The sequence below is a fragment of the Haemorhous mexicanus genome, chromosome 5 (assembly GCF_027477595.1).
Source record: "Haemorhous mexicanus isolate bHaeMex1 chromosome 5, bHaeMex1.pri, whole genome shotgun sequence".
NCBI classification, from domain to species: Eukaryota; Metazoa; Chordata; class Aves; order Passeriformes; family Fringillidae; genus Haemorhous; species Haemorhous mexicanus.
The window spans coordinates 58,032,887-58,049,378 of record NC_082345.1 but is presented as its reverse complement, the minus strand read 5'-3'; the positions used below and the strand labels follow the sequence as shown (position 1 = coordinate 58,049,378).

The following is a 16,492-nucleotide window of genomic DNA, read 5'->3' as shown; positions in this document are numbered from 1 at the left end:
AGTCCAGTCACAGGACAGGAAATGAGCCTGCACATGAAACTGGTGCCTATTTGAGAAACTTTCCAAACTACTGATCTTAAATTAGTAAGAATTTAATTCAAGAGGTAAACAAATATACTGGTGTTGTAAACATACAAACATAAATTTCAGAAACTCCTCTGGAGAAGTTATTCTCCTACACAAGGAAAACACTTCCTTGAAGGTTTTTGTAAAACTTACATAGATATTACACTCCAAGTTTATTCTTAATTTATGTGAGATGAACGAGATTCAAAACTTATATACAGAATTGTAATTTTCATTTTGGATCTCTTAAAAATTAGAAAAATAAGCTCAGAATCCAAAATTACAAATAAAGTTAACTTTGAGCTTGGCTTTTTTCCTTAACATGAAGATCAGCTGCATCTACTATTCTGAATTCAGTGGTTAATTTTTCGAAGTACAATGGATGACAAGTGAGAACACAACATAACTTAGTCTGACAAAAAAACTCAAACCAAACGTTCTGAGGACAAGACAGATCACTTGACCACTTAGTAATGTCTCTGAGGAAGTTACTGCATTTTTAATGCAGTAGTGCATGTACTTATTAACAGTAGTTCTCTGAAAAAAGGTCTTTAAAGAAAGTACGTAGAAAACATACAAAAACTTCAAGGTGGCATCTAAAAGCACTGGTTGAAAATTAAGCAGATTAAATAAAGGTTTCTCATATTTTGATGACTTGCTTACCTCTGGGGGGGAATATAAGGAGCAGATACTGTTGGCATAACTGTACAGGGTTCAACCACTGTTTTCTTGGCTTTTTTTGTCTTTTTCCTGATTTTTGATGTAGACCTAGCAGTTCTGACTGATCCCTCCTTTCTGCAAACACCGTTTTTGATTTCAGCTTCTCCGTAAATATTGAGTGGTCTCCGTGTGCAACCTGGTGGAGTATGTACATCGCAATAGGCAGTCTTTTTCACAGAGAATGTTGTTCCACTGCCAGTTAGTTCTTTCACAGGTTCCATTTTCATATACAGACCAGCCTTTTGAGCACACGTCACATGGAATGCAGTATAGCAGTTTGCTTTGTGGCACTGGATGCAGGCACCAACACCTTTCTGTTTACAGAGGTAGCATGTTAACTTCCATCTGGCTGGGGGAATGTTCCTGACACCATCAATTGGCTCAATAAAAACCGTATTGGCAAATCCAACTTCTGGAATCCACAGAGCACACACCACGTGTCCCCAACGATCATCATCTGTCTTTTTAAAGGCACCTCCCTTGTTTGGGCACAGCACACAGTCTACAGGCCGAGAGCGGGACTGCAAACAGTGTCTGCAGAGCCACTGGCCCTCAGGTATATATGGCACCCCATAGCATTCCTGATGTACTGCTAAATTACACATATCACAAAACAGGATCACATTGCTGTTCTGACATTCACCATCCATGCATATACAACACACTGCATCTTCATCAATTAAAGACTGATGATCACCCTGTTTTTGGTTCTCACAATAAGACTCTTTTTCAAACCTATCCATAAGGAATTCAAACATATTTTGGGAAACAACAGACACTCCATCACTTTTCCGCTTATCATTGATCAATTCTAACCATGCATAATCTTCTTCATCCATGTCATACTCAACTTCGTTATCAAGTTCTTCTGCTGACTTCTCAATAAATTTGTAATAAATTGGAGGTCTCCGAGGAGCTGAAGGGGGACTGTATTCAACAATCCGTACTTTTGGTTCTGGAAGAGGAGCTGTTGTAGCAGGTATACCATGTGAGCTCGGAAGAGCTTCATTTTTCTTTTTCACTTTGTTATTTTTATGGCGTTTGCTTCTTAGACAAACTGGTGGTCTTTCACTATTTTCTTTATTGCTGTTGCATTCACTCATTTCCTGGGCAGTAAGATCATCTTCTAATATAATTTCTAAAGGATCAAAGATACTGATCCTATGCAGGCGACCTTCAATTTCTATTTCAACCATCCTTTGAGCTTGAGCGTATGTCAAGGTTTCTCGTGTCGGGGAGTGCTTAATACTGCATGGGGAAGAAGAATGCCTTGCTGCCGATACTCGATGGCATCTTCCTTTTCTCCTCATTTGGTAATGTTTACCTAAAATCAGAGCAAAAGTTAATACTATGAATTTCAAATAATCATATTAAAATAATACTTTTACTGTAGTAAAGGAAAAAACCTTCGGTTCTACAGCCCTCTATGCATATATTTAACTAAAAGTAAACAAAACCAAAAGCCTGTCACTCTTACTCAACAGGACTGCTCAGTTTTGTACAAGTTTAACCTGAAGATCAATAGATCTTCTAAATAACAGCTTCCCTGAGTAAACACAGCTATACAAAATCCTTGCTAGAAACCCTCCAGAAGCACTGTTGGCAAGACCACTGCCAGAGAACAAAAACATTTCAGATGTGTCACAGATTAAAAAAAAAAAAAAAGGCATGTTATTTTGTAAGAAAACCTTTAATACAATACTTAACACCTATGGGGTGCCAGCAGTCTGAAAATTTCTGCAACAGCAACAGATTATGTCCTCTAGACCTCTCTTCAAAAAAACTAACGCAATTGTGAAAGAAAAATGAGTTTTCTCTCAGTTTTTTTCCAGTGCAATTTGAAACACTCATGTTATCAACTTAACTACTATAGCTATATTTAAAAGCTAGGAAAGCACACATACTTCCACATTTGGCAAGTGGGCAGTTTGACAGCCCTGTATTTTTTTTTTACTTTCCTCAATCCATTATTCTTCACAACATGACAAGAACATGACAGAACTCTTAGTGCCTCATATGGTGCAGTATGGACTGCAACTAGTAAATATTTCACCTGTAAAGCAGATTTGAGTTAGGGCCAAAACACGTTCCCTGCTTTTAAGTACACACAGTCTTCTCCTTCAACAGATTCTTCAGGAGCTGTTCTCAAACCAACTGCTGATAGATAAAAATCTTCCTGTTTACAAACCCAATCCCAAGCTCTTTAAAACAATTTTAAAGTCTATAACCTACTGCAAAAAGATCACACACCATACAAAAAGATAGCTTTCTCCCCCAAATCCAAAGCCCCATGACTAGGATGGTCACAAAACTTTTAAGTTAAAAGCTTCCATACATACTCATGCCTTTTGACATCTTCACACTGGGGGGGGGGGGGTTTCTCCTATAAGGGCTGAAAGTATTATAAATCTAACTGACATTGTCAAGCCTAAAATTCTATTCCACTCCTTCCTTCTTCCCAATAAATCACTAATAAATAACATCATTCAACCTCAGCTACATAAAACCCGCTTGATCTTTAATCACTGCCTAAAGTATTATTAGGGCCTCACCATTTCAACTCTGCATTTTGAGTCAGGGCTGGTCACTATAACACAACTAGTGTTAGCATGTATTGCCAAAACAGTGGAGAAATGGAGAAATCAAAACACAACTGCTGTGAAAGACCAGTATACCTATTTTAGGAAGAAAGCAGCAAGAACTGAACAACTAACTACGTTAATTACTCCATGCTGCTTGCCTTTTGCTTAAGTCCATGATGCCAATTTTTAAAGACCTCATAGTACTGAAGGAACTCCTTTCACAGTAAGACTACTAGATCACTTAGGCAACTAACCCTAAGACTAGTTCCCAAAAGGCTCTGATCTGTCTGCTTTCACAAACAGACTGTTTTCATAACCTAAGCTAGTTTTATTATTCATGCAAGAATTGTGCTTCTCATAAATCTTTTATACAACTCATTCTTAACCCTCATTACTAGTTTCTATACCATATAGCCAGACAATCATGACAGATCCCTGTTCTGCTCTTTATAAACAACAGAAGAATGTAAAAGGTTTCATTTCTTCAAACAACTTTGGAAGAAGCATTTAATAATTAAATTCTGTGAAACAACACAGGATTCGATCATACTAGTTTCTTTAACCGCAGAAAACAGTTTAAACAACTAATACTGCCAAAGAAGGTCTAACCACTAAAACATACCAGTAATTTAACCAAAACTAAAAATTAGTTTCCGGTTTCAATACAGATTTTATAATTCAGAGACCCAAATGCATTACAGTGGCCCTGATTTCTGTTATTGTAAACAAGTAACGATGGCTTCTTCAGCTAAAACGCACTGATGTGTCCACGTACAGCAACTTATTACAGATCAGAATGACATTACTTGTCAATCAAGAAACAAGGTTTACAGCATGTTTACCTCGTATAAACGCATTTCAATTCTGTCTAGAAGCAAAAGCCTGCTTTAGTACTTTTAATGCCCCTTCCTACATTTTAGCTGTTTGTGTACCTGTTCGTAGTGGCTCCTGAGGATAGAGACTGTTTCAGAAAAAATACAAAGGGAGGGACGAGAGGTGACATTCAGAAATCAAAAACATGTGTAACCTGTCCACACTACCTTAGCCCAGTATCACAGAAAAACACATTAATGCTATGTTTCCAAGCTCTCCACCTCCCTCTGCTCCCAAGATTCTCGAGTATGGCTTCAGGCAAGAATTAAAAATAGGAAGAAAATACTCAAAACCCAAGATCTTTAATCTTGCTTAAAAATTAAGCATGGCTGTTGCAAAAGTATAATACTCAACAGTAAATACAGCTGACTTAGGAAGGAAGTTACAATTTAAAACACAGAATGAATACCCTACAAATACAATGTAATGAACACAGAATCGAAACTGGTAGTACTCAGGCCGAATTTCATGCAAATTTAGCGTGAATAACTTAAATGCCCCAGAGGCCAAAGCAGTGTTTGGTGTCTCCAAAATTCATCTGTTTGCAAATGTTCTATAAATACTCCGGAAGAAGACCAGAGTTCTGCATAGCAAATTCATGACCCACAATTGGTTTGCTTTTCCTACTCAATTTTCAGTTGGCATTTCTCCCTCCTACCCCCTGCCCCCCTTCCCAGTATCCTGTAGATCAACAGGAATGAGGACCAAGATGTAAATTTGAAGCGTAAATTAAGACAAGTTTCCATTCAATGACCACAAAGATACTGCACTAACCGTACACAAAATTATTTTAATGCATTTCTGTTAGCACTGTCCTGTTCTCAAAGACCGCGGGATATAAACCAGGAAAGTTATCCACAGCTCTGATCTCCCAGAATTGCATCAGCTACTTGGGAAGGAAATCACCAGCAGACGTTTTTCCTTCCCATAACAGAAGTACACTGAGATAGCTGCTGTGAAATATGTGGTACGAGGCAAAAATAAAATAAAATAAAAAAGCCATTTATCAAGGTGTAGGATAGCTAAAACTAACACGAAAGGTACAGTACGATATACTTCTAAATGACAATCTCTGCTCTAGTTACCTTCCTCCTCTTCAAATAAACTGTCTTTAGTACCTGGATCCCTGCTCAATGGATTAGGGAATTCCACTCTCAATGGCACTTTCATGCAGACCATTAGAAAGAGAAAGACACAGGAATACTCCTTAGTCCTAGACAATGAGGGACGGTAAGCAAACAGTGCTTACACGAACACCACCCGCCGCTTCAGCCGCGCAGCAGGAGCGATTCCCCGGGGCACGGCCCAGAGCGGGGGCTCACTGAACCCAGCGAACGTGCGCGGGCACGGCCAAGACACGCGGGACCACCAGAGCCGTTCTCTCCCGGCCCGGCGGAAAAAGCCCACCGACGCCAGACCCCGCACGCCGCCAGCTGCCGCGGCCATCCCGGAATCCTGCCTCCCGCGCGCGGCTGCCCACGCCCCCGGGCCCGCCCTCGCCGGTGCCGCGCCAACACTTCCTGCCCACGCCCAGGGAGCCTCCAACGCGCTCCCTCCCCTCCCGCCGATGGTTCCTGCCCGGCGCGGCGCTCCCCCCTCCCGGCCCCCGGCAGGATGGTTCCTGCCCGGGCCCATCATCTCCAGCCCTTCCCAACAGTCACTCCCTCCCCGCCGCGAAAATACTCGGCCCACAAATATGGCGGCTGACAAAACAGCTCCAGCGGCGCCCTCCCTCCCTCCCCCAGACCGCCGCGCTCGCCTCGCCTCTCCGCCCGCCCGCCGCTGCCCACCCCCGCAGGCTACCGTGTCCAGTCCGCCCTGCTCTTTCCCTTATGCCGCTCTCCCGTCCCGCTGCGGCTGGACCCGCCGGCTCCCGGCCCCGCAGCCCCCGCCCGCCCGTCCCCGCCGCCCACCCGGCCGTACTCACGCTGTGGGAGCCGCCGAGGAGCGGCTGACAGACCTCCCGCTCCGCCGCTGCGGCCGACGCTCGGCCGGGTTAATGGGGGAGGCCCCGCCGGTGCTGCCGCCTGGCCCCGCGTCCGGCAGCCGCGGGCGGCCGAGCGGGCGCTACGAGGGCCGCGCTGCCCGCGGCGGTCACCCGGCGCTGGGTGCGGGGCTGCTGCTGCCGCCGGGCGCGGCGCATTCGTGAGGCGCGGCGCGCGTCGCCGTCCGGCTGCGGGCTCGGCGCTCGGCTCCCGGGGCTGAGCGGCTCCCCTCCCCCCGCGGCACAAACAATGCGGCTTCACCACAGCGCTGCGCCGACGGGGGGGAGGAGGAGAGGCGGGCGAGGAGGGAGGGAGCGAGCGAGCGAGGGAAGGGACGTGAGGGCGCCAGGCACCGCCCAGCCCCGCCGTTCCCGCCGCCGCGGGGCGGGGCCTGCGCGCCGCCGCTCCCCGCGCCCGGGGCCAGCACCGGCCGCGCTCGGGGCGGGAATGCGCTGGCCCCGCGACCGCCGCGCTCCCGCCCGGACCGGCCGGGCCCGAGCCCGAAGCCGCCGCGAGTCCCTGGTACAACGTTCGAACGGCCCAGCGCGGGGGCCAGGAAACGGATGGAGGCGGGACGCGGCTCGTTACAAAACCAAGGCTAAAAAGTTGAAGCGACTGGTATTTATTATCTCTTTGGGGGGGAAGTCCAAGCTCAAGATTCCTTATGTAGAAAATGTGCTTTAAAGTCAGCTCTTTCGTGGTCTCTGGGTCAGGCTGCTGCTTGTAGGTTAACTGATAACAGCCTTACATTTTGATAGAGAAAAAGGTTATTTCTGGCTTCCCCTGCAAAGGACACCCTTTGTTAGGTATTATTTTTAGACAGCCATTACAGCCATATTCGAGAACTGGAGGATTTTACTGCAATACATTTCTTCAAGGCAGCTGCACCCACATACTTAGAAAACAACGTTTTAGCTGGCCCAGCCTAACACAAACACTTGCCTGTGCTGATCATCCAGAGCAAGTCCTGCATGTAGTAAAAAGCAAGTGATTGAGAGTAGGTGTGATTCTTTTTACCCATCAGTATTTCACATCCACTCAGCTAAATTCCTGCAAAACAACTTAACAATTCGTTGTTATGTTTTCTCTAGCAGTAAGAGGTTTCCTTGCCTCAAAAACCAGTTGGTCCTACAATAAATATATGACTAGGGAATCAGAAATAGACACACCTGTTATTACTTGTAGAAAGTTAATTAAGGTCCAGAGAGATTAGCAACTAGGCTGTGGAAATCTTATAGAATATGAAAAGTATTTTCCAAATTCTTTTTTCCTCATCAGGGACCATTTAGCACACTGATCTCTGAACAAAACACAAGCTAATAAAGCAGCTCGTGCAGCCCACTCAGTGTAGGAATAGATGCTCAGGCTCAGACACACAAAGTACCTTCGACTTCTAATACAACAAAATTTGTACAACCTATGGAGGCCATCTGGTCATTTGTGTACTTGCCTGTGAGGAACTACTCTCCAGTTAAATTGTTTTAGTGATCCTGCCACCAGTCTCAGAAGTCTTACAACATGCTGATATAAGTTAGTGTTGTTGCGCTGGAATACAACCTGTGATAGAAACATATTAAAGAGCAAGTATCATACCATACCATATCATGTATACAAATGTGCAGAGTATAAAAATTAATAATGTCAAAAACCTAATAAGATTATGGTAAGGAAATATGTTGGTTTATCTTTTAAGTGATAATTCACGTGTATCTGTGGTGCAGCTGTACAAATACTTTTTAAGTGAAGACAAGTTTTCCACAGAAACCTTGATGGTGTCCACATTCTAATGTGTCCGACACACATCAAGTCTGGCTTTTTCCCAGTTTCTTTTTTCTGCCAGGTGGGCTACAGCATTCCATAGTTCCTGGACATCCCTTTGATAATGCGGTACTCCTTACTGGTATTTGCACCATTTGACCACTTTTCTGTAATTTAAACTCATGCTTCTAGATTCTTCCAATTACTCTCAGTAAGAAGGTGGTGTGTGGAGTTTTCGCTCTGGAGCATCCAGGCTAGGACACAGACCTCATGCCATTCCTTCATATGGTATTTCAGAGTAACAGCACAAAGATCAGGACTCAACAAAACCTCTGTATTAGGAGTCTTAGACTTCTAAATAATTTCCCATTGACTTTATGACAGGCTACCAGAGCAGGATGCTCAACCTCTCCATTTTAAGTATTAGTACATTAGCCCATGTAGAACAGTATGTAGTATTGTCGGGGGTATTTGACCTCAGCACAAGTGCCTATAACCTCAAAGATCTGTTACCTTCGTCTTTTCCACCTCACAGGCAAGACATGGTAACTCAAAAGAATATGGTTCAATTTCAAGCCAAAAATAAGAAGCCCTCTGATCCCTAGTTTGATGGCAACAGACCCCTCAGCACATTTTTTCACACCAGTTCAACATGTGCAAGGGGCTTCAGTCTCAGTCCTTCAGAATCCTCACAGCTGTCAGCATCAAACTGTTAAACAAGTTGCCAATGCTGACTCACTGCATGGAAAACTTCACAGAAGGAGGATCTTCTGCCTACCAGCTTTCACTTCCACTAGTTGACAAATTCTCAACAGAATCACTGCAAGAAAGATCACGCAAAGAAACACAATCACTATTTATCTGCCTCGGCATCCGCCTCAATTTTCTCATAGAATCAAATTTCATGAGACACATTTCTGTGTTTCTAAAGTGTATCAGCTTTGTTTCACAGATTAATAAAAGTCAACTCAATACTCACTGCAGCAGTAAATACTGGCAGAAGTACTGACCTACTTTGGATGCAACTTTGTATCCCTCTCCTGGGCCGGACAGCTAGCTGCTGAAGGGACCAGAAAGAATTGGAATTCACTCCTCACTCCTTAGAACCTGCAACAATGTGGATTTTGAGAAAGGTTTTGGACGGCCATAACATACACGCGTGGGTCTTCTTCCTGTCATGATGACAAATCTGCCTAACCTTGTATGTGATACTTTGGTATGATGTCTTAAGGTAATGTATCACCAGTAAATTTTCTAGTTTGGCTTCTCCAATTTACAATTTACACCTTCACACTCATCTATGAGATACAACATTACCATGGTCCTCTCATCCTACATGGGAATGCTTTTAGATCTCACTTACTTCATCAGTCATGGTATGTGGCACTGGTAGAACACTCACGGGGGAGACTTCGCAAGTTCACAAAAGAAAGGTTGCAAACCTCACAGAAGCCAGAACAGCATTCACCTTGGAAAAGACTGTAACCTTATCAATAGACAGATTACAGCAGTGTGCTCACAATTTCAGCTGTTTATTTTCAGTCTGTGGGGTGGTAGTGCAGGATCACTCTGCATCTTCTGGGTGATCTTTGCAAATTTTTGTTTTTACAGAAAAGTATACATTATCACTGATCCAGCTCCTAGTTATGATTGATATCTTGTAAGAAAGACTGGTATATTGTACTAGACCGAGTGGGATATATGGTTCAAAGTCCTGGATGACCATCCCAGAACGAAGATCAAATTTTTGGCTTCAAATATGTAAAAAAAGTATCGGTCCATTTTACTCCTACTTGTTTACTGAATATATTCCTTGTTCTCTAGTTAGGAAGATTTGTCTGGATTTTCCTTCTCCTCTGATATGGAAGTTTTAGTTGTATTATGACAAAAGGAGGAATAAAATTAAATAATATTGGTGTATATAATGTTCACCGGCTGCTATGGAATCAAGGATTTTTTGTTTCTTACAGCCTCAGTAACTCTTACTACCTGCACATACCACCCTTCTCATTCTCACAGCCAAAGCAGTTCTTTGATTATGAATTGCTAAGACTCTTTAGTCCGACCCTTCAGAACAGTTCATGTTGATCCAAATGAACAGTCTTCACCAAAACACAAGTTTAAAAACAGACTGGGAGCTGTGTCAGTGCCTTTTATGGTACTGATGAAGGTCCAGAGACCTTTTACCGTCAGAGCTCAACGAGAAGTTATGCTTGATCAGAGCGCTTGCTAAGAAATATCTCTGTAAGCTGCATCTGCTAAGCAGTCCTATGGAATGTTATCTATAGATAAGCTTGAAGATCATTTGACAGAGTGGTCTTCAAGTAGTAAAGCTGCTATGCAAAGGCCCTTACCCCATTTCCATTTAAACATTTGTTGGAATTACTGCTTGGAGTTCCCTACTGCAAGAAGAGGAATGTATCTTGTCACTTGCTGATGGAGAGATACACCAAGCACTTTGCTGAGATACGCAATTGACAGGGAAACCTACTGCCTGCTTTACTTATCCACTATCTTGAATCCTTTAACATCATGTACCTTCAGAATTTTGCAGTTTTAAGATGCTCTCTACAATATGTGCTCATAACTGTTGCACAGTAGAAGGTGAGGATTGAGGCCACTCCTCTGGACGCTGCAAAGATGCAAAACCAAACTTCATTATTAGGATATACATGAAAACATATGTAAGCTATGCTTCAATAATAGAAAACAAAAAAATGCACCCAAATTACAACATGCTGCAACACAAGCACAGAGCTTGCCCATGTACTGACCTGTAGGTCTGCCAAACAGCAAAACTAACATCTACTATTTTTGAGACTATTTTATCAAGAACAAACCCTTGGAACAGAGTTATTGGCACTCCTATGTATAATGATATTGCTGTTTCCAAAAGAGTAGACAGAGCCATAATCAAGAGAATAATATTCCCCTTCTCTTCCATCGTTGACTATTCAGTATCAATTATTCAAATCCTAATGTTTACAGTTTGGCACCTTCATTATGTTCTGCATAGTAACTCCCCCTGGAAAGGTCTTTGTGGGAAGCTATTCCTGCCACAGGATAACTACCATTAGAACAACCCCTTCATAAACAAGTCACCAATCTTCTGTTTAGCTCCCAGGAGTGCCTTCCTGCATGATCAGATGAAAATGATTACCAGCACAAGAGAGCAGCAGTAAAGTAAATCCAGGATTTGGGAGTGCCTCTTCAGCATCCCTAGTTATTAGCCATCATTAGTTTAGCTTACAAAAGCAGTTGCATATTTAGACATGGAGTGTCTGTCAATTCACACAGCCTAACTAACTGAGCGAAGCTAGGGGTAAAGACAATGTCAGTGGTAATGGGTAGGAATCAAAAACCAAAACAGTAATTGCTATGCAAAAAGTTCTAAAAATATCATACTTGCACAGCAAAGAATTACAAAACAGCATGGCTAATCTTCATTGGATTATTTTCACAAGACACACTGAGGAAACCTGAGTAGCAGATATAAGACAGAATTTATAGAAAGGTAACGCAAAAAAAAAGGACCTATTTGAACTGAACAATTTTATCAAATGCAGCAAATGGAAAACAAAGTGTGCTCCATACCTGTATCTGATACACAATGATTTTTGAGAAATACAATTTCTTTTAGTTTCTGTGGTTGTTCTCCTGATCAGGTTTGGATTTCAGAAGATACCTGAGTTCGTGATAAAGGAAGTAACTTATTAAAATAGCATAACCCATGTAAACAATATTATGCAAATACATTGTTACTGTCTCTCTTTCCTACTTCTCTTTCCTCTTCACTGGAAAGGATTCTCTACATAGCACTCATCCAAGCAAAAACAAGTTGCACATTGCCCTCATAATTTTTAATATGCATAAAGTTTATTTTATTTGTTGAAACCCTTAGAGTGACTTCCCTATTCTAAATTCCTCTGGTGTCAGTTTAAAAAACTACAAATGTAATACGAGATGAGGTATAAACTCTGAGGGAAGTTCTTTTCCTAGTTAGCTCACTCACAAACATGTATCTAAGAAACAATCTCCAATGTTTACAATGAGTTAATACTTCAGCCTTAGTATAATTAAGTTAAAATTCAATTAGTAATGAGACCCAAATCCAGTCTTAATTACTTTACTATCTCTTCCTCATTCATTCTAGAGGACAAACCTGGTCTGCAGATGATTAAGATGGTTTGCAATGGAGGAAGTTCGATTGCTAGAATCCCTAGTCATTTGTCACAGAAGGAATCCAAAAATAGATCGGCTCATTCAGAAATAAAATTTGCCTCCTCGTTTATATGGGGAAGGACTACAAGAAGGTGACATCAAAATCTGGGAAGGAAAAATAAAGTGAAAAATAAGTCAGAAGTAAGGACTCAACACATGACATCCACAAAAAAGCCTGAACCACCAAGAGCAACCAACATGGCCTGTAGCTTCCTCTGTACAGAGGAACCCAACTTGTGTGTAACATTTAACAAGTAGTAATGAGCCCTACACAACTTTGTCCCAGATTTGCTACTGCCTCAGCAAAGGCCTGATGCTGCCTAATAAAGAGAACTTCCAAACTCATGTATACGTAAATCAGTTCTGACACTGATGGCTTCATCAGGTAGACAAAATCTCTATTGGTCCAATAGAAACGCTAGAATAAGAACTTCAAACTGACCATTCCTGAAAGACATACTTCAGCATCATGCTCACTCCACATAAAGGGCAAGTATGAGTAAATCCCGTCAACATGCTATTGTGTGCTCAACTCCAAGTCAAAAGTCAGTGACATACACCTCTGATGTGCTACAGAGTGAGGATGATACAGATTAAACAGTTGTGCTTGTAACATATGAGGAAATTATTATAAATGCACAAAGGCACCATGGTTTTGGCAGTGAATGCTTGCTCCTAACTACTGTGTGATTGCTCATTCCTTATTCTCTGAGCACTCATCCTGGAACTGATGAGCAGAGCCAAGTACCAACAGAAATAAATGGGAATGTGTGCTAAATGTAAGTACTTTCCTATGTTACAAGTTCTTAGAAATCATAACCCTGTAACAGAAACTAAATTGGACATCCAAATTTAGCACTTCTGACCTCTATTTTAAGGTTTTGACCATTAAGCTGACATTGCCTGGATAGGTTCTTGGAAGAGGCTGGAGTCTACATAAGGAGGAAAGGAGAACATTTTATTAAATGTATTACCTCAGTGCATACGAAAATCTGCAATTCTTTCTGCTTTATTTAAGAACTGTTATCTCTTAACGTAGTTTTAGTCTTCATGACTTCATATGGAAAATGCATCACTGATGCAGAAGTTACTAGAGGTGAAACCAAAGGTTTGAGTGAAAATAAGTGTACCAGAGCAGGTTTGAAGATAAATATTAAGTGCTCAGTTTTGCTAAAACAAGGGAATGGCATCAACACTACTAACTACACTGTTATTATCAACATTTAGTTTCCAAATGAATACAAATGTAGAAAGACAGAACTACATCAATTTATCACTGCAGTATCAACATTATGTTTACTACCAAGAAAGAAATGCAAGGAAGGAAGCAATAAAATGAGATTAAGATGAACAACCCAGTGACTGGAGAGACCCTGGGACCACAACACACAAAACTCTGTCTGCAGCACTAAACATCTACATTTGGCTAATAACATAATATTGAAATAGGTGTATTGAAGGCATACTTTAAGTTCTGTCACAGTAAGATAGAATATAAGAATTTAATTTAGTTTCTGACGGGTCTTAGGCTCTTGCTATAGCTTCCCTGAGAGCCTTCCAAGTTCAAGGTATACCCCAGTACTGAGAATGACACAGAGATGGTTACTTACAGCTACATAAGTGATGTTTCTTTCTTCTCTGAACCTGTAATAGCTTTTTTCCAGAGAACCCAAACAATTTCCTCGGAAGCATGGTCTCCTAGCTTTCTGCTATTCTACAAAACATAATGGAGAGCCAGATACTTGCAGTTTGCTCCAGGGACTGGAGAGAGAAATCACTTATTTATATTTATTTAATATCATATCACTTTTAATTCATGTCATGTTCAGTTAACCATGCAAATAAAGATGTTTATTCACAATATCTGAAACAGATAACAAGATTGTAAATGCATAAATGGAGGAAAAATCACATTAAAAAATTACTCTTCTGAAGTTAAATAATGGAAGTTTTGAGTTCTTCCTGTGAGGATACCTTGCAGATTTTCCTAATTATCTGTCTTCCTAAATTACTATGTTCTTTCACATACACCTCAGACTGCAACCTTTATGGAAAATCTGTATCTTTAGACTACCACCACACCAGTGCTGCTGCATTCACCACAAGCTGGCAGTCTGGAGCCTTCTCCAGGAATTGCAGTTACTTACTCTTTCTTTTGCCTGCTACCAGATCACCACCTCTGTTATTTATCACATTACTTGGTCGTTTGTGAGAAGACGTTCTGGATCCAGCTTTGCTCAGATTTTTAAGAGTCATTTTCTTGACTTTCCAGTGTATTTTTGTAATAAAACAAGAACAGAAAAATTCCAGTTATTTCACTCAATCTGTGATATACACCTGTAGATTATATACTGAATCACTGGTGGGTTCTCAAGCCACCTAAAAGTTAACTTAAAGAAGTAGTTAACTTTCATCTCAACTTCCCTAACCCTTAAGGAAATTTTCAGGATAGGATGTTTGAAAAAATGAAGATACAGAGAGGTGATTACAGAAAGAGCAACATGCAGTGTAAAAGTACAAAATTAATTTCCAGTCTTTTTTAAGTTACTGTAAAATTTTCAACCATGAATTGTGAAACTCTCCAAAATCACAGCTGTTAAAAAAGGCAGTTAACAAAGCCACATCCTCTGATATTTAATCTTTCCATATTGTGATAAGCATAACTATGTCATTCCAACTGTTGCAATTTTATAGTTCTCTAAAAGATGCTTTATGAGGTGACGTATTTCAATACTAATAATAACAGTTGTTGCTATCATCACCGCCGTAATTTCCTGTCAACAGACTGGTGATAGAGACTTCTTAACTAAGCTCTCACACCTCTATTACTGTGTCTAGCTGGCAGATTGAGCCAACATCAACTTCATGTTTAAGCAGGTCTACTGATATAGATGCACTTTGTAACAGTGGAAACTGAGCAAGTCCAAGTAACTTCACCTCAAATCACTTTGGCCTCAGTCACCTACAGTAACTAACTATACTATATATATAAAATATTGTCTGTATGTACATATATATACACACTGATACAGTTGAACTCTACCAAAAAAAAGAAAATGTAAATTAAAAAGTAATAAGGAACAAAGGATTGCCTGCACACAGCGTAACAACTATTTTGTTGGGAGTTTGAGTAGTGTATGAATAAAAAAAAGAAACGACTTGACATGAGATTTCCAAAGAAGTATTAACCACAACAGACCATTTACTATATGTTGACTGGCAGAATCCATTTAGACAATCACACCAGTACTTAAGTACAAACATACACCTAATATGGCAGAATATTGAAGAGCTCCACTATTTCAATTCAAAAAGCTATCAACTGATCTCTTCATATACTGCCATATATTTCAACCAAAACACTCTTAACTAAATCTGTTCAAATTACAAAGAAAGAAAAAAGAAAATTAACGGATGAAAATAACTCAGATAAAAAAGCAAGGACTTGGTTAAGCACCGTCTTTCTAAACACTGTCTTAATCTAAAATATAACATTGTTTCCAAACCAGTACTGTTTACAGTACTCTTAAGGTTTTTATACTGTTTTCACTCCCAAAGGTAAGAAGCGAGTTACCAACACTTAAGGCAAAGAAAGTGAAATCTACGACTGCCACTGGGAATTTGACAACCTATGACACAATCACAGAAGATAATATCTCACTCAGCTCTCCGGAGAAATGACATACATTAAAAAGACCAACAAACCACCCTTCTTCACCTTCACCTCACCTGAAAAGCCTGGATCACTCGGCCCATTGATAACCTCAACTAATGTTTTGTAAACGGAGAAGAAAAACAGCGACGTACAACCGAATACCGAAACTGAAGGAGCTTTAACCATAACACGACCGTAAGCATATAGCTGGCACTGTTTCCCTGAACCGGCGCAGGGCATTCTCTTCAGTCCTGAACATGCTTCCCTAGGATGCCTGCTCAGGTGAAACTCGAGCGCCACGCCAAGGGCCCCTCCCGAGGCAGACTCGGTACATCAAAACAGCGCTCAGAGCCAAATCCGCTGTGCCTTAGACCACGTATACCCATCAAGATGGGTTTAATACGAACAATGGAGGCTAAATTCCTGACAAGGCGAGGGCTGCGCTCGGAACAGCGCGTCCGTGCCCGCTCCAGCGGAGCCACGCGCAGGAGAGCCTCCCCGCGGCCGGCCCATGGGGAATGCGAAGCGCCCGCCCGCGGCCTCCCGGGGAAGGCGCAGCAGAGGCCCTGGAGGCATCGCCAGGCCTGAAGCACGGCAGGAACCACCCCGACTCCGGCCCCGGCCCCAGCCCC

The 16,492-nt window shown here is 41.7% G+C and overlaps 1 protein-coding gene across 15 annotated transcripts in view; it reads right to left on the bottom strand.

Moving 5' to 3' along the window:
* Positions 1-16,440, bottom strand: part of BRD1 (bromodomain containing 1) — a 67,268-nt gene extending 50,828 nt beyond the window's left edge. For 4 of the 15 annotated variants that reach the window (XM_059847260.1, XM_059847273.1, XM_059847274.1 and 1 more), the window contains exon 1: positions 730-2,110. In XM_059847260.1, the coding sequence (XP_059703243.1) occupies positions 730-2,096 (1,367 nt within the window). In that variant the 5' untranslated portion in view covers positions 2,097-2,110. Of the gene's footprint in view, positions 1-729; positions 2,111-6,168; positions 6,326-7,676; positions 8,805-8,994; positions 11,535-11,578; positions 11,670-12,146 lie in introns of those variants that run through there. The other 11 variants (XM_059847268.1, XM_059847264.1, XM_059847269.1 and 8 more) reach the window with 11 other exon arrangements.
* Positions 16,441-16,492: the final 52 nt, after the last annotated feature.